Below are 24,779 nucleotides of genomic sequence, written 5' to 3'. Positions count from 1 at the left end.
AGCATTGACCGGTCTTCCTACCTAAACCTTGGGGGAGAGGAAAAACAACAATGACTCTGTCAACCTCATATCCTGTTCTCGTATCTTCTCCTCATATCCCTGTTCTCGTATCCTCTCCTCATATCCCTGTTCTCGTATCTTCTCCTCATATCTCTGTTCTCGTATCCTCTCCTCATATCCCTGTTCTCATATCTTCTCCTCATATCCCTGTTCTCATATCTTCTCCTCATATCCCTGTTCTCGTATCTTCTCCTCATATCCCTGTTCTCGTATCTTCTCCTCATATCCCTGTTCTCGTATCCTCTCCTCATATCCCTGTTCTCATATCTTCTCATATCCCTGTTCTCGTATCTTCTCCTCATATCCCTGTTCTCGTATCTTCTCCTCATATCTCTGTTCTCGTATCCTCTCCTCATATCCCTGTTCTCATATCCTCTCCTCATATCCCTGTTCTCGTATCCTCTCCTCATATCCCTGTTCTCGTATCTTCTCCTCATATCTTCTCCTCATATCCCTGTTCTCGTATCCTCTCCTCATATCCCTGTTCTCGTATCCTCTCCTCATATCCCTGTTCTCATATCTTCTCCTCATATCCCTGTTCTCGTATCTTCTCCTCATATCCCTGTTCTCGTATCTTCTCCTCATATCTCTGTTCTCGTATCCTCTCCTCATATCCCTGTTCTCGTATCTTCTCCTCATATCTCTGTTCTCGTATCCTCTCCTCATATCCATGTTCTCGTATCTTCTCCTCATATCCCTGTTCTCATTTCTCGTCCTCATATCCCACATCCTTATATCTTCTCATATCCCGACCTCATATCCCGACCTCATATCCCGACCTCATATCCCCATCCTCTGCACTAACTTTTCTCTTCAACTGTCTGCCGGACAGTCGATATGATGTTTTTTAAGTCCCGGGCAATCTCTGCAGACCCAGAGTAATGTGATCAGGAGATGTACCTCTCCATCTGTTTGGTAGTTATGCTCCAATATACACACAAACACACACACACAAAGTCATGGGCGTAAATGTCGGCACCTCTGAAATTTTTCTAGAAAATGAAGTATTTCCCTCAGAAAAGGATTGCAGTAACACATGTTTTGCTATACACTTGTTTATTCCCTTTGTGTGTATTGGAACTAAACCAAAAGAGGGAGGAAAAAAAGCAAATTGGACATAATGTCACCAAACTCCAAAAATGGGCTGGACAAAATTATTGGCACGCTTTCAAAATTGTGGAAAAATAAGATGGTTTCACGCATGTGATGCTCCTTTAAACTCACCTGGGGCAAGTAACAGGTGTGGGCAATATAAAAATCACATCTGAAAGCAGATAAAAAGGAGAGAAGTTCACTTAGTCTATGCATTGTGTGTGCCACACTAAGCATGGGCAACAGAAAGAGGAGAAGAGAACTGTCTGAGGATTTGAGAACCAAAATTGTGGAAAAATATCAACAATCTCAAGGTTACAAATCTTTGGCCACAATGCGCAACATTATCAAGAAGTTTGCAACCCATGGCACTGTAGCTAATCTCCCTGGGCGTGGACGGAAGAGAAAAATTTATGAAAGGTGTGAATGCAGGATAGTCCGGATGGTGGATAAGCAACCCCAAACAAGTTCCAGAGATATTCAAGCTGTCCTGCAGGCTCAGGGAGCATCAATGTCAGCGCGAACTATCCGTCGACATTAAAATGAAAGGAAATGCTATGGAGGAGACCCAGGAGGACCCCACTATGGAGGAGACCCAGGAGGACCCCACTATGGAGGAGACCCAGGAGGACCCCACTATGGAGGAGACCCAGGAGGACCCCACTGCTGACACAGAGACATAAAAAAGCAAGACTACATTTTGCCAAAATGAACTTGAGTAACCAAAATCCTTCTGGGAAAACATCTTGTGGACAAAGGAAATCAATATAGAGCTTTTTTGTAAAGCGCATCATTCTACTGTTTACCGAAAACGGAATGAGGCCTACAAAGAAAAGAACACAGTACCTACAGTGACATATGGTGGAGGTCAATGATGTTTTGGGGTTGTTTTGCTGCCTCTGGCACTGGGGGCCTTGAATGTGTGCAAGGCATCATGAAATCTGAGGATTACCAACATATTTTGGGTCGACACTACAGCCCAGTGTCAGAAAGCTGGGTTTTCGTCCGAGATCTTGGGTCTTCCAGCAGGACAATGACCCCAAACATACATCAAAAAGCCCCAGAAATGGATGGCAACAAAGCGCTGAAGAGTTCTGAAGTGGCAGCAATGAGTCCAGATCTAAATCCCATTGATCACCTGTGGAGAGATCTTAAAATTGCTGTTGGGAAAAGGCGCCTTCCAATAAGAGAGACCTGGAGCAGTTTGTAAAGGAAGAGTCCAACATTCCGGCTGAGAGGTGTAAGAAGCTTATTGATGGTTATAGGAAGCCACTGATTTCAGTTATTTTTTCCAAAGGGTATGCAACCAAATATTAAGTTAAGGGGCCAATAATTTTGTCCAGCACATTTTTTTTTAGTTTGGTGTGGAATTATGTCCAATTTGCTTTTTTTCTTCCCTTTTTTGGTTTATTTCCAATACACACAAAGGGAATAAACATGTGTATAGCAAAACATGTGTTACTGCAACCCTTTTCTGTGAGAAATACTTAATTTTTTAGAAAAATTTCAGGGGTGCCAACATTTACGGCCATGACTGTATATACACACGCTATGGGGTGATTTATCAAAACCCTTGAAGAGGAAAAGTCCAGTTGCCCATAGCAACCAAACAGATCGCTTCTTTCATTTTTTAGAGGCCTTTTCAAAAATGAAAGAAGCAAGCAGATTGGTTGCTATTGATAACTGGTCATCTTTCCCTCTACACAGGTTTTGATAAATCTCCACCATTGATCCTGATTTGTCAAAATGTGCGAGAGAAAAAGTGGAAGGATTTTGCCCATTGCAACCAATCACACTTTACCATACCTTATTAAGATAGGAAAGCTACGGTTTTTGGTACGCGAAAAAATGGACACAACCTGATGCATCTTTTGGCATTCGGTTTTAAATGGAGAGTCAATACGTGCGGTTTTCACATTGAAAACTTATACGGGAACTGTATTGCAAAAACGTGGTGTAAATCCAGCCTTATTCTAAATTGTCATTGGTTGTGTGTCCAATCATAGACAGGACTGCTTCATCTGGATATGAGAGAGATGAAAGAACCCCTTTAAGTCACCTTTTCCCAACCTGTGACTCTCCAGCTGTTGCAAAACAACAACTCCCTTCATGCTCTGACAGATTTGGCGGCTTCCATGCTCTAGGACAGTGGTCTCCAACCTGTGACTCTCCAGCTGTTGCAAAACTTCAATTCCTATTATGCCCTGGCGGCCTTTGGTCTGTCTTCAGCTGAAGAGCCACAGGTTGGGGAATGCTACTTTGTCATATTTTTACCAAGCTTTCGGGTGTGTGTCACTATAATGCTGTGCTTCCCGTTTCCTGTCCTGATTTTCTTATTTTTTCTTTTGAAGGTGCCGTCTTTCAGAGAGAGAACCCCCGAAGATGAAACCTGTAAAGAAAGCTGCAGGTCCAGGAAACAGCAAAGCATCAAACTCCACCCGCAGCAAGAAACAGAAAAGAAAGGTGGAGGAAGGGAGGCAGGAGGAAGAGGCTACAGAGGAGGAGGCATCGGAGGAAGCAGTCGAGGATTCGGGACCCCACCTGGCATTCGTAGGTGCGAGGAAGATGCAGGTAAAAGTAGAGCCTGCAGTGACAGATATAGCAGGGACCCGGATAAAAGAGCAGGAGCAGCCGTCACATAACTCAGAACAGATGATGGAGGCGGAAACGCAGGCTGGCACATCTCAGGTTTGCATGGAAACATCTAACAACGACCAAGTGATAAGTAAAGGGGTGTATGAGCCTCCCCGCTGGGAAATGCCTTTGAGCAGGAAAACTGCAACTTTCAAGTCCAAAGCACCCAAGAGAAAGTATGTGGAGGGTCAAGGATCACAGGATGGCCAAGAAGATTCTTCCAGTAGCAGCGAAGGACCTCCTGCACCTCAGGAGTGCATTTTGGAACAGTCAGCTACACCTGCCATTGAAACGGAAGACATATGTCCCTCCGTCAGGTCTTCTAGTACTGATACGGCCAGCGAGCACTCTGCTGATTTAGAAGAGGAAGCTGAGAAAGTCCAAACGGAGATGGAGCCACCAGCTATGTCTTGGCAGGAGATTGACACACGAGAACATCTGCAACCACAGAAGATCCTGGCCAGGAAAGAGGACGCCTTCCACCTTTGCCAAGTAAAGCAAGTACGTCGAAACCAGGAGCTTGGAGTGCTGTTTCCTGGCTCACAGACCATAACATTCTTGGACATCATGCAGGAACCTGTTCTTATAGACCAGATCCCAGCACCAGGTGAAGTAGAAGTTGGCTCAGCCGTGTGCGCGTGTGTCGGACCAGAGAACACAACTTTCCGAGAAGGAACTGTTGTAGAAACAGTTCAGAATCCACTGTCTTATAAAGTGTGCTTTCAACAGAGCCCAGGTAGAAGAGACCGAGACTATGGCTGGGTCCCGCACAATAGTATTCGGCTTCTGCGGTTCCCAAGGTGTAAAGAGCCAATAATGGTGGTTCCACGAGTAGCGGAGGAGAAGCAACAAGTGACACTTGGAAGATTCTCGACGACACATTCTTCTGAGCAGCAGTCAGGTGGGTCAGTGGAGATATCGGCGTCAGAACAAAAGCATCTTGAGGATGCCGAGGTCTCGAAGATAAGCTTTAGTATGCCTGTAAGTGAAGAAAAGTTGTCTTCTGTACAGCACTGTATCCTCTCCCCACCCAAGTCACCTGCTTACGGGATTATGAGCCGCTTACCTGAGCAGCCGTCTCCCTTACTAAGTCCAGACGCAGGAAGCCGGAGCAGTTGTAGTAGCGTATCTTTGGATAAATGCAGCACGCCGGGATCCCGTTCCCGTACCCCTTTAACAGCAGCACAACAGAAGTACAAGAAAGGAGATGTAGTTTGCACCCCGAATGGTATCCGTAAGAAGTTTAATGGGAAGCAGTGGAGGCGACTGTGTTCTCGGGATGGCTGCATGAAGGAGTCACAACGTAGAGGATACTGCTCCCGACATCTGTCAATGAGGACGAAGGAGATGGAGAGCCTGTCTGAAGGCCGAGGGGGCCGAGAGGGGAGTGCAGAGTTTGAGTGGGATGACACTTCCCGGGATAGTGAAGTCAGCAGCATACGCACGGACTCGCGCCCACGCCTGGTGGCGGCTGCAGACCTCTCCCGCTTTGACTTTGATGAGTGTGAAGCTGCAAATATGTTAGTGTCTCTGGGAAGTTCCCGCTCTGGAACGCCATCCTTCTCACCTGTTTCTAACCAGTCTCCATTTTCCCCGACACCATCTCCCTCACCTTCTCCACTGTTTGGTTTCAGACCAGCCAATTTTAGTCCTATCAATGCATCCCCAGTCATCCAGCGAGCAGCCCGCAGTCGTCATGTCAGCGCAAGCAACCCTAAAGGACAGGCAGTATTAACCCCAGAGATGCTGCACCATTCCCACCACCGAGAGAGGCAAACTGCTGGCATCCTTCCCTCATTCCAGACTAACCTTACCTTCACTGTACCCATGAGCCCTAGCAAGAGGAAACCAGATTCCCATCATGGCAGTGCCAGCTCAGCTGCCGACTTTCAGAAGACTGATAGCATGGACTCAGGGGTGGACTCTGTCTCTCATACCCCAACCCCATCCACCCCATTTCGATCTGTATCACCTGCCATCTTTCCCCGATCTCAACAGGCTTCTCCATCTTTGCTCCTGTCTCCCCCTGCTGGCCTGACCTCTGACCCTAACCCTACTGTTCGTAGGGTCCCAGCCGTGCAGAGAGATTCACCAGTAATTGTACGCAACCCAGATGTCCCTCTACCCTCAAAGTTTGTGGAAAAGCCTTCTGATGGTGGATCTCGTGGTATTGGTGGAGCAGTCACAGGGAGTGGCAGTCCCAGGCGTCTGGGTAAAGTATGCTCCAAGGAGCTTCCTTCTAAGACTCAACTCCAGATACCAGTGCCCATCAATGCCACCCAAATACAGAATGTGGCACGATCATTGCCATCATGTCAGACCAGCTCCGGAGAGTCGATCACCTGCACATCATCTGGTTCTTTAGATCACCCTCCAGCCGTATTCAGCGTCTCCTCACCATTCCAGCCTGTCGCCTTCCATCCATCTCCTGCCGCTCTGCTGCCAGTTATCGTACCCAGTGACTACAGCAGCCACCCTGCACCTAAGAAAGAGATCATCATGGGACGGCCAGGCACAGGTAAGCCATATCTATACCGCTGTATACAATCAAATAAATTCACATGGGTTGGAATTGCTGCAAATCTAGACCAGAATTCCCACCGTTTTGGTGCAGATTTAACTGCATAACCTCAGACTCTTGACGAAATCCATTTCCTCACAGCTGGCAATGTCGGCCGTAAGCAGCATCTGTATACTGTGAATAGGATCGGCAGTGTGCTATAGGATGTGAGGTGTGATACCGCCATACGTTGACATGTCTAACTAGATCACCCCTGCTTGTGAAGGGTGGGATCCCTCTATTAAAGGGGTACTCCGGTGGAAAACACATTTTTCAAATCAACTGGTGCCAGAAAGTTAAACAGATTTGTAAATTACTTCTAACTTTTTCTACTTAAAAATCTTAATCCTTCCAGTACTTATCAGCTGCTGTATGCTCCAGAGGAAGTTGTGCAGTTCTTTCCAGTCTGACCACAGTGCTCTCTGCTGCCACCACTGTCCATATCAGGAACTGTCCAGAGCAGGATAGGTTTGCTATGGGGATTTGTTCCTACTCTGGACAGTTCCTGACATGGACAGAGGTGTCAGCAGGGAGCACTGTGGTCAGACAGAAAAGAAATTGAAAAAGAAAATAACTTCCTCTGGAGAATTCAGCAGCTGATAAGTACTGAAAGGATTAAGATTTTTAAAATCTGTTTCCACTGGAGTACCCCTTTTAATTATTAGGTCAATCTGTTTCATCTCGCCCTGTTGCAAAACTACAACTGCAGTCATGATAGGAGTTGTAGTTTTGCGACAGCTGGAGAGCCACAGGTTGGGGAAAGCTGCCCTATTGTAATGGTTAAAGGGGTACTCCGGTACTTAAAAACGTATCCCCTATCCACAGGACCGGAGTACACCTTTTGAAGCTGCTCTGATCATGGAGTTTCCCTATCAACCAATGAAACTTCATCTTTCGGTGCAGATTACAGGATTAATGTTGCTGCCTAGAAGCTAAACCAATATTGTAAAGGGAAGCTTCATAAACCTCCTTATGTTGAATCTGAGAGATACAGGAGTTAAAGGGGTACTCCGGTGGAAAACTTTTTTTTTATTTTTTTAAATCAACTGGTGCCAGAAAGTTAACTAGATTTGTAAATGAATTCTATTAAAAAAATCTTAATCCTTCCAGTACTTATTAGCTGCTGAATATTACAGAGGAAATGTATTTTCTTTTTGGAACACAGAGCTCTCTGTTGACATCATGACCACGGTGCTCTCTGCTGACATCTCTGTCCATTTTAAGAACTGTCCAGAGTAGGACAGTTCCTAAAACAGTTCCTAAAATGGACAGAGGTCTCAGCAGAGAGCACTGTGTTCCAAAAAGAAAATAATTTCCTCTCTAGTATTCAGCAGCTAATAAGTACTGGAAGGATTAAGATTTTTTTTAATAGAAGTAATTTACAAATCTTGTAGCGTATAGATGAGTAGTTCGGCACTGCTAATTTCTGAACCTGAAAGCGCGTGGACACTAAGTCGCTGTAGCGGAATGGGGATACGGTGGTGCTCGGACTCACGTAGAATATACCATCAGTGCATGAGAAGACAAAGAAAAGTCGGCACTCACCGGGTTTCCAATTCAGCAGATTTTATTGCACGTTGCTCACAGCCGTAGTACAATTCTAGGGGAGACGACGGATGCCTCTCTGTGGTACCCCCCTTGTACCATCCGTCGTCTCCCCTAGAATTGTACTACGGCTGTGAGCAACGTGCAATAAAATCTGCTGAATTGGAAACCCGGTGAGTGCCGACTTTTCTTTGTCTTCTCATGCACTAATTTACAAATCTGTTTAACTTTCTGGCATCAGTTGATTTAAACAAAAAAAAAAAAAAAAAAAATTCCACCGGAGTACCCCTTTAAAGTAGTTGGATGGTACTTTCACATAGATGATGTGTCGGAGTCGTATCCTGTTTTTTGCTGCTGGCAGTTTTCTCGCTTCCTCTGCAATTGACAGTCATAGTGAAGTTTGTTTCCAAATAAATCTTAAAGTAGTCGGGTTGTGACTACCTATCGCTGATTTGGTGCATACCGTCGCAGGCTTTCCTAGACTTTTTTTGTGGCCAGATCTGCGGTGATATATACCCTACTGTACAGATTTGGCTTTCGCGTGTTTACTTGGTTGCCCACCCCTGCGAGGGGGGGTGATGTCTTTTGTCACTTAGCTGGATATAATACTGTGCTGGGTATTTATGCTTTTGGCTTTAGTAGTGACTAGGGCTGCACGATTTGGGGAAAATGTGCGATTTGCGATTATAGAGGTTGCGTTTTTGATATGCGATTACGATATCACAAACAAATGGTGAAAACCCTACCAGATTCTTGTCCAATCTACACCATTTAATTTCTGTCCCCCAATTTCACATCTCCCCCCCCCCCCCCCCCCCCCCCCACGTCACGTTAATCCCCCTTGTAACCTCCTGATGCTTACCTAGCCCCGGTCCCCGTAGGTCAACCGCAGATACCGTTTTCCTCAATGCAGTTTGGTGTTTTATGGGACTTACAGGACCTTCCTGCTCAGCCAATCACTGGCCTGACTGGAAGGAGAACAGTGTCTGCAGCAGACCCACGGGGAGCGGAGCTAGGTAAGTATCAGTTTTTTTTTATCAGGTTTCCCTCAGGCCTCTGTTATTACTTAGGACAGTTTTTCCCAACCAGGGTGCCTTCAGCTGTTGCAAAACTACAACTCCCAGCATGCCCGGACAGCCTTCGGCTGTCCGGGCATGCTGGGAGTTGTAGTTTTGCAACAGCTGGAAGCACCCTGTTTGGAAAACACTGCCCCAGGCCCTGTGTGCGTAATGTGCTGGGCCGATGCCGCTGGTAAATGCAAATTTTCCCGGGGTAGCCTATATCGACATATCGCAATTCGCAAAAATCGCGTTGTGGTTGCGATATATTGTGCAGCCCTAGTAGTGACGTGCATTGTCTGTTATCAGCCTTTTGTAGCTGAATGTAGTGTTCTTCAATAGCATGAATGATGGGAAGTCTGGAAAAAATCTGTATTACAGGACAAAATCATTTCAGGGACTTATCAGAATGGGGTGTAATGTGGAGAGGGTAGTGGAGAGGGTGGCAGGGCGTAGTGGAGAGGGTGGCAGGGCGTAGTGGAGAGGGTGGCAGGGCGTAGTGGAGAGGGTGGCAGGGCGTAGTGGAGAGGGTGGCAGGGCGTAGTGGAGAGGGTGGCAGGGCGTAGTGGAGAGGGTGGCAGGGCGTAGTGGAGAGGGTGGCAGGGCCTGGTGGAGAGGGTGGCAGGGCGTAATGTGGAGAGGGTGGCAGGGCGTAATGTGGAGAGGGTGGCAGGGCGTAATGTGGAGAGGGTGGCAGGGCGTAATGTGGAGAGGGTGGCAGGGCGTAATGTGGAGAGGGTGGCCGGGCGTAATGTGGAGAGGGTGGCCGGGCGTAATGTGGAGAGGGTGGCCGGGCGTAATGTGGAGAGGGTGGCCGGGCGTAATGTGGAGAGGGTGGCCGGGCGTAATGTGGAGAGGGTGGCCGGGCGTAATGTGGAGAGGGTGGCCGGGCGTAATGTGGAGAGGGTGGCCGGGCGTAATGTGGAGAGGGTGGCCGGGCGTAATGTGGAGAGGGTGGCCGGGCGTAATGTGGAGAGGGTGGCCGGGCGTAATGTGGAGAGGGTGGCCGGGCGTAATGTGGAGAGGGTGGCCGGGCGTAATGTGGAGAGGGTGGCCGGGCGTAGTGAAGAGGGTGGCAGGGCGTAGTGAAGAGGGTGGCCGGGCGTAGTGGAGAGAGTCACTTCTTTTGGGGGTTGGTGATAATTTTTTGAGGTTTACAGACTTCCTTTCCAGCATTCCCTTGGTAGGACATGGCCTCGGCCTCTCCCCGGCCTGCAGCAGCCCACGCTCAGCTACAGAGCAAACATTAACATAATGGGAATGATCATAAACTCCCCAGTGCCGCCCCCGTGTGTCATTCTTTGTCGCTTTTTTTTGCAGTTTTCTTGCAGTTTAATTGCAGGCATCTTGACCTCTCCGTACCATGGTGCCTCCTACTTGCCTTCTACCTGGATTTTCTTTTTAAATACAACATTCTTCACCAAATTCCTCGCAGTCAGATCTGTTGGCTTCTCTCTTCCACATATGGTTTATTCCTCATATATTTAAAGAGTATCTGTCATAACCCATACAAAAAAAAAGGCAAATGTTACTCAGTACCTAATCCTGATTGTGTATAATGATAGAATTTTTATGTGTCTAGCACCTATATTTCTTTCACAAATACCTTCTTTCTGTTGCTCACTTGGTTTGTCATTCTGTGCTTTGAAGGGGACGTGTCCTCACTCTGCATGATTCATCTTCCTCCCTGAGTCTGCTGTGCTGGGTCTCTTCATCCAATCACTGCAGACTGCTCTGTACCCCCTTTCTGCTGAAGTCTAATAGGACAGGAGTGAACACAGAGGAGTGCTACCTCCCGCCCTCACTTAAGGGACTTTGTCCATGCCTGTGGACAAAGAGAGATGCAGCAGCCAGACATGATCATGTTGTGGATGGTATGGGTTTTTAAGTTTTTCATTTTTTTATTTTATTTTTTATTAGCCATGATTTCTATAAAAAGGAGATAACCTTTTATTATGAAGTATATTGGAAAGGTTAAAGGGGTACTCCACTGCAAACATCTTATCCCCTATCCAAAGGATAGGGGGATAAGATGTTAGATCGTGGGGACCCCCGTGATCTACGGGCCGGCAGCTTCCGCGTTGGTGACGTCACGCCTCCTCCCGTAGAGGTGAATGGAGGGGGTGTGGCGGCCGGCATCGTCAGTCGTCCAGCACAGAGTGGATTTCAAATAACCGGTGCCGCAGCGGAGATTGCGGGGGTCTCCATCGGCAGGACCCCCGCGATTTAACATCTTATCCCGTATCCTTTTGGAGGGGTACTCCAGTGGAAACCTTTTTTTTTTTTTTTTTTTTTTTTTTTTTAAATGAACTGGTGCCAGAAAGTTAAACAGATTTGTAAATGACTTCTATTAAAAAATCTTAATCCTTTCAGTACTTTTTAGCTGCTGAAAACTAGAGGAAATTCTTTTCTTTTTGAATTTCTTTTTTGTGAGAAAATCCTCATAGCAAACCTATGCTGCTCTGGACAGTTCCTGACACGGACAGAGGTGTCAGCAGAGAGCACTGTGGACAAGACAAAAGAGAAATTCAAAAAGAAAATAATTTCCTCTGTAGCATACAGCTGCTAAAAGTAGTAAAAGGATTAAAGTGTTTTTTTTTGTTTTTTTTAAATAAAAGTCATTTACAAATCTGTTTAACTTTCTAGCACCAGTTCATAAAAAAAAAAAAAAAAAAAAAAAAAAAAAAAAAAAGTTTTCCACCGGAGTACCCCTTTTTATATTTTGCCAACATTTTTTTGATTCTGACAATATCCATTTAAATTTTAGTACTGTGTTTTGCAAAAGTTTCTGAACCCCCTGTCAACCTACCGTACATGTTAAATTTTTTCCCCATGCTTCTAATAGAAATTGATTTTATTTTGTTCATTTTTTAAATCTTTTGTTTTGTTTCTGCAAACCCTTGTGTCTCCATGGTAACAGACAACAAACCAACATCCTGTAGTCAGACCCTGCTGACCCCTCCATTTTATCTGTCCTCTCTCTTTACTTCACCCACCGAATGTTTTGTTAGCTTAAAGGGGTACTCCGGTGAAAAACTTTTTTTTTATTTTTTTAATTAACTGAAAGTTAAACAGATTTGTAAATCTGTAGATTATTTTTAATCCTTCCTGTACTTATTAGCTGCTGAATACTACAGTGGAAATTCTTTTCATTTTGAACCACAGAGCTGTCTGCTGACATCATGAGCACAGTGCTCTCTGCTGACATCTCTGTCCATTCTAGGAACTGTCCAGAGCAGCATATGTTTGCTATGGGAATTTCCTTTTACTCTGGACAGTTCTTAAGATGGACAGAGATGTCAGCAGAGAGCACTGTGGTCATGATGTCAGCAGAGAGCTCTGTGTTTCAAACGGAAAAGAATTTCCACTGTAGTCTTCAGCAGCTAATAAGTACAGGAAGGATTAAGATTTTTTAATAGAAGTAATTTACAAATCTGTTTAACTTTCTGGCACTAGTTGATAAAAAAAATTAAAATAATAATAATTTTCACCGGAGTACCCCTTTCAGGTGGAGAACAGGTGGTAGGGATTATGGGCCGGAGTATACAGGGTTTGTTTGTTTTGTTACTATGGAGGTACATGGGTCTGCAAAGGAGCTGTCACATCCTTTGACAATAAGGCTGTCCGGGCATGCTGGGAGTTGTAGTTTTGCAATAGCTAAAGGTATACTGGTATACTGGTCAAGGCCTGTAGTGATGAGCGGCAGGGGCCTTATTCGAATTCACCATATTTCGCGACTACATGGACTAATATTCATCCTATGTTCTCGAAATTTGCATATTTGCTATGTTCGTTCTTTTTTTTTTTTTTTTTCAAAATTTGTAATGAAATTCGCATAGTGCACATGCGCAATCATGTCTTTAACCTAAAAGAAGGGAGGGATCAGTGTCCAGTCTGGAAGTGCCAATATTCGCATAAATTAGCCTAAAAAAATTAGCATAATAAAAAAGAATATTCGTCATTACGAATATATATCCCTACATTCAAAATATTCGCGAAATCGCCAAGTGCCGATATTCGCGGTTAAAATTTGCATTTCGAATATTCGCGCGCAACACTAGTCAGCTGTCGGTCAGGTCATTAGACCCACAGTCCAGCAGCGTCTGTATTGCACTCGCCTAAAACCGGCCTAAGGGTCCTGCACATGTTTGCTGCGCAGGATTTGAAGCTGCAGATTTGCTGCTGTGTCTCCAGTCAACGCGTTTACCGTGAAACCTGCAGCTTTAAATCCTAAGTAGGATACTGTATGTGTGAATACACCCTAAGAGCAGGGTCACGAGGGGCGCATCCGCAACGTATTTCACGCTGCGGATGCACCGACGCCAGAGGGACTGCAGAGCTAACTCCCGGGTAGCTCAGTGTGTCTGCTCATAGCGCCGGATTTCTAAAGTGAAATGTGGTGCGGATGCCCCGTATGTCCCTGCCCTAAGACTGTAAATAGGCCCTGCCTCCTTCTTTGCCATTCACTATTATTTAGTTCGTCCTAACTATCCGTAGGGCTTATCCATGCAACCTATAAGCTGTACGTTAATTGGGGCCATGCTGGGAAAGCAACCCAGCTTTCCCAGTGTCTTGAATCTAGCTCTTCCACTCATTTTACTGCATAACTGAGCCATTTTGGAGTCTAGGAAAGTTGGGTGATATCAAGCCATATTAATCTTCACTCAGCTTTTCCTATTATTTGATAGCCGTTGTATGGGGGATGTTCTCTATTCGCTGCTGCAGTAGCTGGTTGGCGCCGCCGTTAATTGCCAGCCTTGCCCATCTCTATTTTTTTTTTTCTCTCCGCCGCCATCTGCTCCCAGGTTCCTGGACGGCTCTACGCCATTTTTTTTTTCTACCTTTTTTTTGTTTTCTGCCTTTGACCCCCCCCCCCCCCCCCCCGAACTGTGAATGTGACTTGACGGTGGCTGGAAGTGTGAATGAAATGTCTCAGATTCCCGAGCTGTAGAGGAGGTGTCTGTACGGGCGCCATACGAGGCGCATTTATCCTCATTATATCTATTTCCATCTGCTAAGAGCCGGGGCGACACATCCACTTAGTAATATTCTGTGTAATGGAGGGGAGGGATAGTAGAGGACAGACGAGGGGCAAAATGTGTCCTATATCTCATGTGCCCTACGCAGCGCTGCTGTGCCCATCTTTTTAGGCAAAAAAATTAGACAAGAAGGGGGGAGATTTATCAAAACCCGTCCAGAGGAAACCTTGCCCAGTTGCCCATAGCAACCAATCAGATCGCTTCTTTTATTTTTCAGAGGCCTCTTCAAAAATGAAAGCAGCGATCTGATTGGTTGCTATGGGCAACTCGGCAACTTTTCCCCTGGACAGATTTTGATAAATCTCCCCCGGAATGTTAAGCAATTAATGTCCTGTCTCCTGTTGTGTATTGCCCCTGATGTTTACAATTCTGAGCAGCTGATTGTGGGCGGGGCATATGTTATAAATGACAGCTGATTGTGGGCAGGGCATGCTTTATAAATGACAGCTGATTGTGGGTGGGGCATATTGTATAAATGACAGCTGATTGTGGGCGGGGCATATTGTATAAATGACAGCTGATTGTGGGCGGGGCATATTGTATAAATGACAGCTGATTGTGGGCGGGGCATATTGTATAAATGACAGCTGCTTGTGGGCGGGGCATATTGTATAAATGACAGCTGATTGTGGGCGGGGCATATTGTATAAATGACAGCTGATTGTGGGCGGGGCATATTGTATAAATGACAGCTGCTTGTGGGCGGGGCATATGTTATAAATGACAGCTGATTGTGGGCGGGGCATATTGTATAAATGACAGCTGATTGTGGGCAGGGCATATTTTATAAATGACAGCTGATTGTTGGCCGGGCATGCTTTATAAATGACAGCTGATTGTGGGCGGGGCATATTGTATAAATGACAGCTGATTGTGGGCGGGGCATATTGTATAAATGACAGCTGATTGTGAGCGGGGCATATTGTATAAATGGCGGCTGATTGTGGGCGTGGCATATTTTATGAATGGCGGCTGATTGTGGGCGGGGCATATTTTATGATTGACAGCAGTGTGGGGAAATCAGGCTTTGGAAATATATACAAAATAAGTGGGAGCTCTACATAAATAGCGCTGGAGATAGGGCTGGGCGGTATGGCCAAATAGGTGTATCACGGTATTTTTGTTACTTATGGCGGTTCAATGGTATATAAAGGTATTTCTCCCCCCCCCCCCCCCCAAAATTAATTATTAGCCCAGTGCTGCGCTGCCCCCATCGGGGTAAATACTCACGTCACCCACAAGCGCTGCCCTCCTCGTCCTCCTGTCTGTTGCGGCCGCCGGCGCTGACTCTCTATACTGTACACTGTATCCCTATGCCCGGGCTGCAAAAGGTAAACAAAAATAAACTTTAACGCACGTTCCTACATCGGCCTTACACTGGGGACGGGAACGTCGGAGAGTCGTCAGCCTATCACCGGCCGCAGCGATGTTCAGTGATTGGCTGAGCCCATTGTCATGTAAGGAGCCGGCTTCTTACATGACAGTGCGCTCAACCTATCACTGAACATCGCTGCTGACGGCTGTCCGACGTTCCATGGGAAGCTGGTCCGGAGCGACGGGGAAGGTGAGTTAAAGTTTATTTTGTTTACCTTTTGCAGCCCGGGCATAGGGATACAGTATAGAGCAGTGGTCTTCAATAGAGATGAGCGAACTTACAGTAAATTCGATTCGTCACGAACTTCTCGGCTCGGCAGTTGATGTCTTTTCCTGCATAAATTAGTTCAGCTTTCAGGTGCTCCGGTGGGCTGGAAAAGGTGTATACAGTCCTAGGAAAGAGTCTCCTAGGACTGTATCCACCTTTTCCAGCCCACGGGAGCACCGGAAAGCTGAACTAATTTATGCAGGAAAAGTCATCAACTGCCGAGCCGAGAAGTTCGTGACGAATCGAATTTACTGTAAGTTCGCTCATCTCTAGTCTTCAACCTGCGGACCTCCAGATGTTGCAAAACTACAACTCCCAGCATGCCCGGACAGCCAACGGCTGTCCGGGCATGCTGGGAGTTGTAGTTTTGCAACATCTGGAGGTTGAAGACCACTGGTATAGAGTGTCAGCGCCGGCGGCTGCAACAAACAGGAGGACGAGGAGGGCAGTGCTTGCGGGTGACATATGTGAGTAGTACCCCGATGGGGACAGCGCAGCGCTGGGCTAATAATTAATTAGGGGGGCGGCGGCAGAACAGCGCTCGTGGGTCACATACGATTAGTTCCACCGATGTGGGGACAGTGCAGCGCTGGGCTGATAATTCATTCTTTCCCGAGGGGGAGGGGCCAAACCGGTATTGCGGTATGGGTAAAAATTCATATCGTGCAGCGCAAAAATTTTGGTATTCGGAATAAACCGGTATATATACCGCCCAGCCCCAGCTGGGGATTCTGGATTGTGAGCCCACTCAGCTTTAGTTAGGCTGCTGAATTGTGGATAACCACGCGGTAAATGAGCCCCCTATACCCGATGGCACGGGGGCAGTATGCAAGGGGGAAATAAATGTCCCGCACTTTGTGCCTCTTACCGGATCGAGCGTTGTCAGTCACATGCACATAACAGCGCTTGGAGAAGTTGCCGATCTATCCCTCTCTACCCCGGCGGCACGGGGGGAAAGTATAAGAGGGAGATAGGAGGTCCGACACTGTGTCGCTGTTGCCGGATCTTTCTGGTGATTGTTTATAATGATGTCAGTCGGTTGCGTATGGCAGCGCTGGAGGTCCTCCAGAACTGGCCCTCTCTACCCCGGCGGCACGGGGAAAAGTGTGAGAGGGTGATGGGGGGGGGGGGGGTACGGCACTGTGGCAATGAGTGGAAGGTCCCAAATTGTCCCGATTCCTGTGCAGACGAGCAGTCTCGGACCAAACGCGTTTCGGGGAGCCACATCCCCCTTTTTCATTGGTGAAGATATTGTCACAGTATTGTCGCAGAACGGGTTCACACTAGCATAATACACAATGTATTTTTGTGTCTGTATTATGGCCGCAAGCTGTTGAATTGGGTCATGTGATCCATAGCCAGGCCGGAACTTTGCGTCAGTAATGCAAATGCAAAGTGGGAACCCAGTCTAAAGCCTGTGGCTCTCTAAACGTTGCTAAACCATTCACTGACTGCAAGCAGAGAACTTGAAAATAAGGATAAACCTATCAGAATGTTGCATAACTTTTCATTTTTTACCTCCTTTAAAGGGGTACTCCGCTGGAAATATATATTTATATAAAATAAATATATTAGAGATGAGCGAACTTACAGTAAATTCGATTCGTCACAAACTTCTCGGCTCGGCAGTTGATAACTTTTCCTGCATAAATTAGTTCAGCTTTCCGGTGCTCCGGTGGGCTGGAAAAGGTGGATACAGTCCGAGGAAAGAGTCTCCTAGGAATGTATCCACCTTTTCCAGCCCACGGGAGCACCTGAAAGCTGAACTAATTTATGCAGGAAAAGTCATCAACTGCCGAGCCGAGAAGTTTGTGACGAATCGAATTTACTGTAAGTTCGCTCATCTCTAATATATATATATATATATATATATATAATTTTAATCAACTGGTGCCAGAAAGTTAAACAGATTTGTAAATTACTTCTATTAAAATAATCTTAATCCTTCCAGTACTTATCAGATGCTGTATGATCCACAGGAAGTTCATTCCTTTCTGCCTGACCACAGTGCTCTCTGCTGACACCTCTGTCCATTTTAGGAACTGTCCAGAGCAGGAGCAAATCCCCATAGCAAACCTCTCCTGCTCCAGGCAGTTCCTAAAATGGACAGAGGTGTCAGCAGAGAGCACTGTGGTCAGGCAGAAAGGAATGAACTTCCTGTGGATCATACAGCATCTGATAAGTACTGAAAGGATTAAGATTTTTTAATAGAATTAATTTACAAATCTGTTTAACTTTCTGGAGCCAGTTGATGTATTAAAAAAAAAAAAGTAAAAAAAAGTGTTTTCCTAGATAACCCCTAAAAATAAATAAAAAATCTTCTCATCTGTGGCTGGCATCACGCGTGCCATGCCTAGCTTGCCCACATGGTAAGTATGGCATGCACACTACGCCTGGTACAGAGAACAGCTGGCATCGTGCTGCATTCATACTCATGGCATAGTAACGTATTTTGTGGCGCGGTTGATTTTTTTTCCCTTCCTCCCGAGCAGTGCCCGCTGGGACTTGTGTGGGACTTTTTTTTGCTTCTCGCTGCTGGCACAGCGTCAGCTGCCTCTCTGTACAGGCCTCTGCGTGAGAACTGGCTCTGAATGAGACGTCCAGGCCGCCCTCCCCCCACCGCTCCTGCCGCCTCGTGTCCAGACTAGATTCTAGTACTCAACCCGCCTTTCCCAGAACGGGCAGGAACCAACAGGACCCTTAATGTCACGGTGATACCCCAAGAGGCACACCCTGACGTTTAACCCCAGACGTGCCTTAGTGCCCAGCGGTTCTCTGTTGCATTATAACAGCCTGGCAGGGGTGGAACTACAACTCCCACCATGCCATGACAGCTGCAGTTCCTTTTCTTGTAGTTTGCTGCTTTTCAGCTGTTGCCGTGGCACTCTAAATTGGTGGCCTCCAAGCTGTGGCACTCCACCTGTTGCAAAACTACAACTCCCAGCATGCCCTGACTCGGGGCATGCTGGGAGTTGTAGTTTTGCAACAGATGGAGTGTTACACGTTGCGGAACACCATTGTATATTATAAGTTCTGAAGTTTTTTTTTTTTAAATATACTTTTTGTTTCAATTCTTTGCCATATTCAGGAACTCTGCTTGCTGTGCATGGATAGAACTACAACTCCCACCATGCCATGACAGCTGCAGTAGGGTAAAAGTTCCTTTTTGTATTTCGGTGCTCTCCAGCTTTTGCCGTGGCACTCAAAATTGGTGTCCTCCAAGCTGTGGCACTCAACCTGTTGCAAAACTACAACTCCCAGCATGCCCTGACAGCCAAAGGCTGTCAGGGCATGCTGGGAGTTGTAGTTTTGCAAAAGGTGGAGAGCTACATGTTGGGGAACACAATTGTATATTTTAAGTTCTGAAGTTTTCTAATACACTTTTTGTTTCAATTCTTTGCCATTTTCAGGAGCTCTGCTTGCTGCGCATGGATAGAAACACATATTTATCACACAGCTCTTTACAATGTATCACATCACTGTCTTGGATGGATTTCCATCCTCCTGCATGTAAATATTTGTTTGTCCTAGTCAGCAACGTGTTTCAATTCCTTGCCATTTTCAAGAACTCTGCTTGCTGTGCATGGATAGAAACACATATTTATCACACAGCTCTTTACAATGTATTACGTCAGCTCTTTACAATGTATCACATCACTGTCTTGAATGGATTTTCATCCCCCTGCATGTAAAAATAATTTTTTCCCAGTCACCAGCGTGTTTTAATTCCTCGCCATTTTCAGGAGCTCTGCTTGCTGTGAATGGATAGAAACACATCTTTATCACACAGCTCTTTACAATGTATCACATCACTGTCTTGAATGGATTTTCATCCCCCTGCATGTAAAAATTAGTTTTTCCCAGTCACCAGTGTGTTTTAATTCCTTGCCATTTTCAGGAGCTCTGCTTGCTGTGCATGGATAGAAGAACATCTTTATCACACAGCTCTTTATAATGTATCAGATCACCATCTTAAATTGATTTTCATCCTCCTGCATGTAAATATTTGTTTTTCCTAGTCAGCAACGTGTTTTAATTCCTTGCCATTTTAAGGAGCTCTGCTTGCTGTGCATGGATAGAAACACATCTTTACCACACAGCTCTTTATAATGTATCAGATCACCATCTTAAATGGATTTTCATCCTCCTGCATGTAAATATTTGTTTTTCCCAGTCACCAGGGTGTTTCAATTCCCTGCCATTTTCAGGAACTCTGCTTGCTGTGCATGGATAGAAACTCATCTTTATGACACAACTCCTTCCAATGTATCAAATCACTTTCTTTTTTCCAAATTACCAATGTGAATGATCCTAATTCCAGCCTTAGTTCCCCCCCCCCCCCCCCCCCCACCATTTTAAAAATCACAGGACAGGGAGTACATGTTGTCCGGGCATGCTGGGGTGTTTTGCAACAGCTGGAGGCACATTAGTTTGGGAACTCTGGTCTTTTGCTGGAGATAACCAAACGCTGTACTCGTTAATGGGGTACTCCGGTGGAAAACTTTTTTTTTTTTTTTTTAAATCAACTGGTGCCAGAAAGTTAAACAGATTTGTAAATGACTTCTATTAAAAAATCTTTATCCTTCCAGTACTTATTAGCAGCTGTATGCTACAGAGGAAATTCTTTGCTTTTTGAATTTCTTTTTTGTCTTGTCCACAGTGCTCTCTGCTGACACCTCTGTCCGTGTCAGGAACTGTCCAGAGCAGCATACGTTTGCTATGAGGACTTTCTCCTGCTCTGGACACTTCCTCATACGGACATCAGGTGTCAGCAGAGAGCACTGTGGACAAGACAGAAAAGAAATTCAAAAAGAAAAGCATTTCCTCTGCAGCATACAGCAGCTGATAAGTGCTCTCTGCTGACACCTCTGTCCGTTTCAGGAACTGTCCAGAACAGGAGAAAATCCCCATAGCAAACATATGCTGCTCTGGACAGTTTCTGACATGGACTGCAGAGGTCAGCAGAGAGAACTGTTGTCATGACAGAAAAGAAATCCAAAAAGAAAAGAATTTCCTCTGTAGTATTCAGCAGCTAATAAGTACTGGAAGGATAAATATTTTTTAATAGAAGTCATTTACAAATCTGTTTAACTTTCTGCCACCAGTTGATTTAAAAAAAATAAAAATGTTTTCCACCGGAGTACCCCTTTAAGACAGTGGATGGGGCGGTAGCGCGCTCATGTGATTGCCGCTTTATTTCGTCAGGAGACTCTCTGCGCCATTCTCGAAGGGGAAGGGAGTCACCCATAATGGAGGGACAACCTCTTTAAATTCGTTCCCGTGTCAGTCGAATGCAATTACAACCATTCGTTATGCTTTAGAATGCAAAACAGAATGTTCCCGCTCGCTGCCAGCAAGCTGAGATCTCGAAAATGGTGCGGAATCCAAACACTAAAGATGTTGAAAAGTAACAGAACTTTTCATTTACCTTTTTACCACACTATCCTCTCTATCTTCAAGATCTCTGCTTGCTGCCCATCGTGATCACCCACTGACAAAGGTGTACAGCTTGTATCTGTGCTTGATCTGTACTCCTGCGTCAGTCAAACAGGCTCACAATGCAATATAGAATGTTCCCATTCACTGCCAGCTAGCAGGGTTCTTGAAAATTGCAAGGAATTGAGACACAAATACAAAGCATGTTTGAAAGTAGCAGAACATCTCCGTGAACTTTCAACTTTCAACCACTCGTTATTTTTAGGATCTCTGCTTGCTGTCAATGTTGATCGTCCACTAACCATAAGGAAAAGCTGCACATCCTATGGTTAGTGGGGAATCGGGATTGACAGCAAGCAGAGATCTTGAAAATAGTGAGGAGCTGAAACAGTAGTGTTTGTGCTTGTCAGTCAAACATGGCCACAACCATTTCTTCTGCTTCCAGGTTGCACATTATAATGTGCATATTCACTGTCGGCAAGCAGAGTTCTTGAAAATTGTAAGGCATTGAGACCTAAAGCATGTCTGAAAGTAGCAGAACATCTCTGTGAACTTTCAACCATACTACGATTTCAGTTCCACACAGTTTTCAAGATCTCTGCTTGCTGACCATGCTGATCATCCACCAACCATAGATGTAAGCTGCACATCTATGGTTAGTGGATGATTAGAATGGACAGCAAGCAGAGATCTTGAGAATAGTAAGGAACTGAAACAGTAGCATCTGTGCTTATCAGTGGAACATGGTCATGGCAGATTATCATGTGCATATTCACCTCTCTCAATTCCTTGCAATATTCAAGATCTCTGCTTGCTGACAGTGATTATGCACATTATAAATTGCATCCTGGATGTAGAAGGAATAGTTGTGACCATTTTCGACTGACAAGCAACGATACTGCTGTTTCAGCACCACGCTGTTTTCACGATCTCTGCTTGCTGTCCATCCTGATAATCCACTAAGCATAGATATACAGCTTACATGGTAAGTGGACAATCTGCATGGACAGCAAGCAGAGATCTTTAAAAAAATAAAAAATAAAATAGCCAAGAACTAAAACTTTAGTATGGTTGAAAGGTTCAGAGATGTTCTGCCACTCTCAAACACACTTTGTGTCTCAGTCCTTGCAATTTTCAAGAACTCTGCTTGCTGACAGTGAATGAAAACATTCTAAATTGCATCGTAAGACAGAAAAAAAGTGAATGTGACCATGTGTGACTGGCACAGATACAAGCTGTACACCTGTGTAAGTGGGTGATCATGATGGACAGCAAGCAGAGATCTTGAAAAGAGTGAGGATGTTCTGCTACGTTCAAACACGCATTGTGTCTCAGTCCCTTGCAATTTTTAAGATCTCTGCTTACTGACAAAGCATGTTAGGAAGGAGCAGAACTTCTTGTTAAACTTTTAACCTTACTGCACAAGTTTCTCACTGGATTCAAGATCTCTGCTTGCTGTCCATCCTGATCACTTTATGACCTAGGTGTGCAGCTTGTATCAGTTCTTGTCAGTCCAACATGTTCACGCAGACTTTTTTTTGCAAATTTGGATGTTCCTATTCATCGCTAGCAAGCAGAGATCTTGAGAAAGGAGAAGAATTGTAAAACCAAGCATGTTAGAACAATGTTCAACATCTCTGCTTGCCGGCAAAGCATGTTAGAAAGGAGCAGAACTTCTCAATAAACTTTTTACCATACAATATCTCTGCTTGCTGTCCATGCTTGATCACCTACTGACCTAGGGGTGCCGCTTGTGTCAGTGCTTTTCAGTTGAACATGGTCACACACATTTATTTCCTGCAGATTCGGATGTTCCTATTCACCGTCCTCAAGCAGAGCTCTTGCAAATGGTGAGAAATTTTTAAAACCAAGCATGTTAGAACAATTTTCAAGATCTCTGCTTGCTGGCAAAGTATGTCAGAAAGGAGGAGAACTTCTCATTAAACTTTATACCATACAATATCTCTGTTTGCTGTCCATGCTTGATCACCTACTGACCTAGTTGTGCCGCTTCTATCAGTGCTTTTCAGTCTAACATGGTCACGCCCATTTTTTTGAGTACTTCCTATTCACTGCTAGCAAGCAGAGATCTTGAAAAAAAAGAATTATTGTAAAACCAAGCATGTTAGAACAATTTTCAACATCTCTGCTTGCCGGCAAAGCATGTCAGAAAGGAGCAGAACTTCTCAATAAACGTTTTACCATACAATATCTCTGCTTGCTGTCCATGCTTGATCACCTACTGACCTAGGGGTGCCGCTTGTGTCAGTGCTTTTCAGTTGAACATGGTCACACACATTTATTTCCTGCAGATTCGGATGTTCCTATTCACAATCCTATTCATAGTCCTCAAGCAGAGATCTTGCAAATGGTGAGAAATTTTTAAAACCAAGCATGTTAGAACAATTTTCAAGATCTCTGCTTGCTGGCAAAGTATGTCAGAAAGGAGAACTTCTCATTAAACGTTATACCATACAATATCTCTGCTTTCTGTCCATGCTTGATCACCTACTGACCTAGGTGTGCCGCTTCTATCAGTGCTTTTCAGTCTAACATGGTCACGCCCATTTTTTTGAGTAGTTCCTATTCACCGCTAGCAAGCAGAGATCTTGAAAAAAAAAAAATTGTAAAACCAAGCATGTTAGAACAATTTTCAACATCTCTGCTTGCCGGCAAAGCATGTTAGAAAGGAGCAGAACTTCTCAATATACTTTTTACCATACAATATCTCTGCTTGCTGTCCATGATTGATCACCTACTGACCTAGGGGTGCCGCTTGTGTCAGTGCTTATCAGTTGAACATGGTCACGCCCATTTTTTTGAGTAGTTCCTATTCACCGCTAGCAAGCAGAGATCTTGAAAAAAAAGAATTGTAAAACCAAGCATGTTAGAACAATTTTCAACATCTCTGCTTGCCGGCAAAGCATGTCAGAAAGGAGGAGAACTTCTCATTAAACTTTTTACCATACAAGATCTCTGCTTGCTGTCCGTCCTGATCAGCTAGGGACTTAGGTGTGTCGCTTGTATCAGGATGAAAATTTCGATGTTCCTATTCACCGTCAGCAAGCAGAGATCTTGCAAACGGTGAGAAATTGTAACTCCAAGCTTGTTAGAAAGTTGCAGAGCTTTTCACTACCAGTGGCCTGCAAGCCGTGTGTCTCCAGCTGTTGCAAAACTACAACCCCCAGCATGCCCTGACAGCCTTTGGCTGTCAGGGCATGCTGGGAGTTGTTGTTTTGCAACAGCTGGAGACACACGGCTTGCATACCATTGCTATAAATATTGACCTAGATTACTATATTGCTTTCGGACTACTCAATGCTATGGCATGCCGGGGCGTACGGCGCAGACGTCTCTTTAGTGCTTCCAATATGGTTTCAGGCCTCGGAGAGTACTTTCGGAATGCGCTGCACGGCGCGCCCGCACCAGAGGCTACCCCTTTTCCTTCTGCTCTATTTGTCGCCCCGGCTCCTCATTGTTCCCGAATGCCCCCGGATCAGGGAGAGAACACGCATCAGCGTATGAGAAGCGTCTGCCGCGTCCGCGTCCCCCTCGTGGGTGTCTGTTCGGCAGAGCGAAGGGTTAAGGGAGCCTCGTTCTCGTCATCGGTAACAAAAAAAAAAAAAAACCCCGTTTCTCGGCAACAGGTATCCGGGGCGACCGTTTCCTAAAAAAAGCACGAAAGAGACGGAGCACCCCTCCCATCCTCCGCC

The 24,779-nt window shown here is 45.4% G+C and overlaps 1 protein-coding gene across 12 annotated transcripts in view; it reads left to right on the top strand.

Moving 5' to 3' along the window:
• Window positions 1-24,779, top strand: part of CIC (capicua transcriptional repressor) — a 142,547-nt gene that overhangs the window by 19,982 nt on the left and 97,786 nt on the right. For all 12 annotated transcript variants that reach the window (XM_056544604.1, XM_056544605.1, XM_056544606.1 and 9 more), the window contains one exon: window positions 3,504-6,304. In XM_056544604.1, coding sequence (XP_056400579.1) covers window positions 3,535-6,304 — 2,770 coding nt within the window. In that variant the 5' untranslated portion in view covers window positions 3,504-3,534. Of the gene's footprint in view, window positions 1-3,503; window positions 6,305-24,779 lie in introns of those variants that run through there.

Source organism: Hyla sarda, chromosome 10, assembly GCF_029499605.1.
Source record: "Hyla sarda isolate aHylSar1 chromosome 10, aHylSar1.hap1, whole genome shotgun sequence".
In the NCBI taxonomy this organism is placed as follows: Eukaryota; Metazoa; Chordata; class Amphibia; order Anura; family Hylidae; genus Hyla; species Hyla sarda.
The sequence above is the reverse complement of the archived record's forward strand: the minus strand, read 5'-3'. Positions and strand labels throughout refer to the sequence as shown.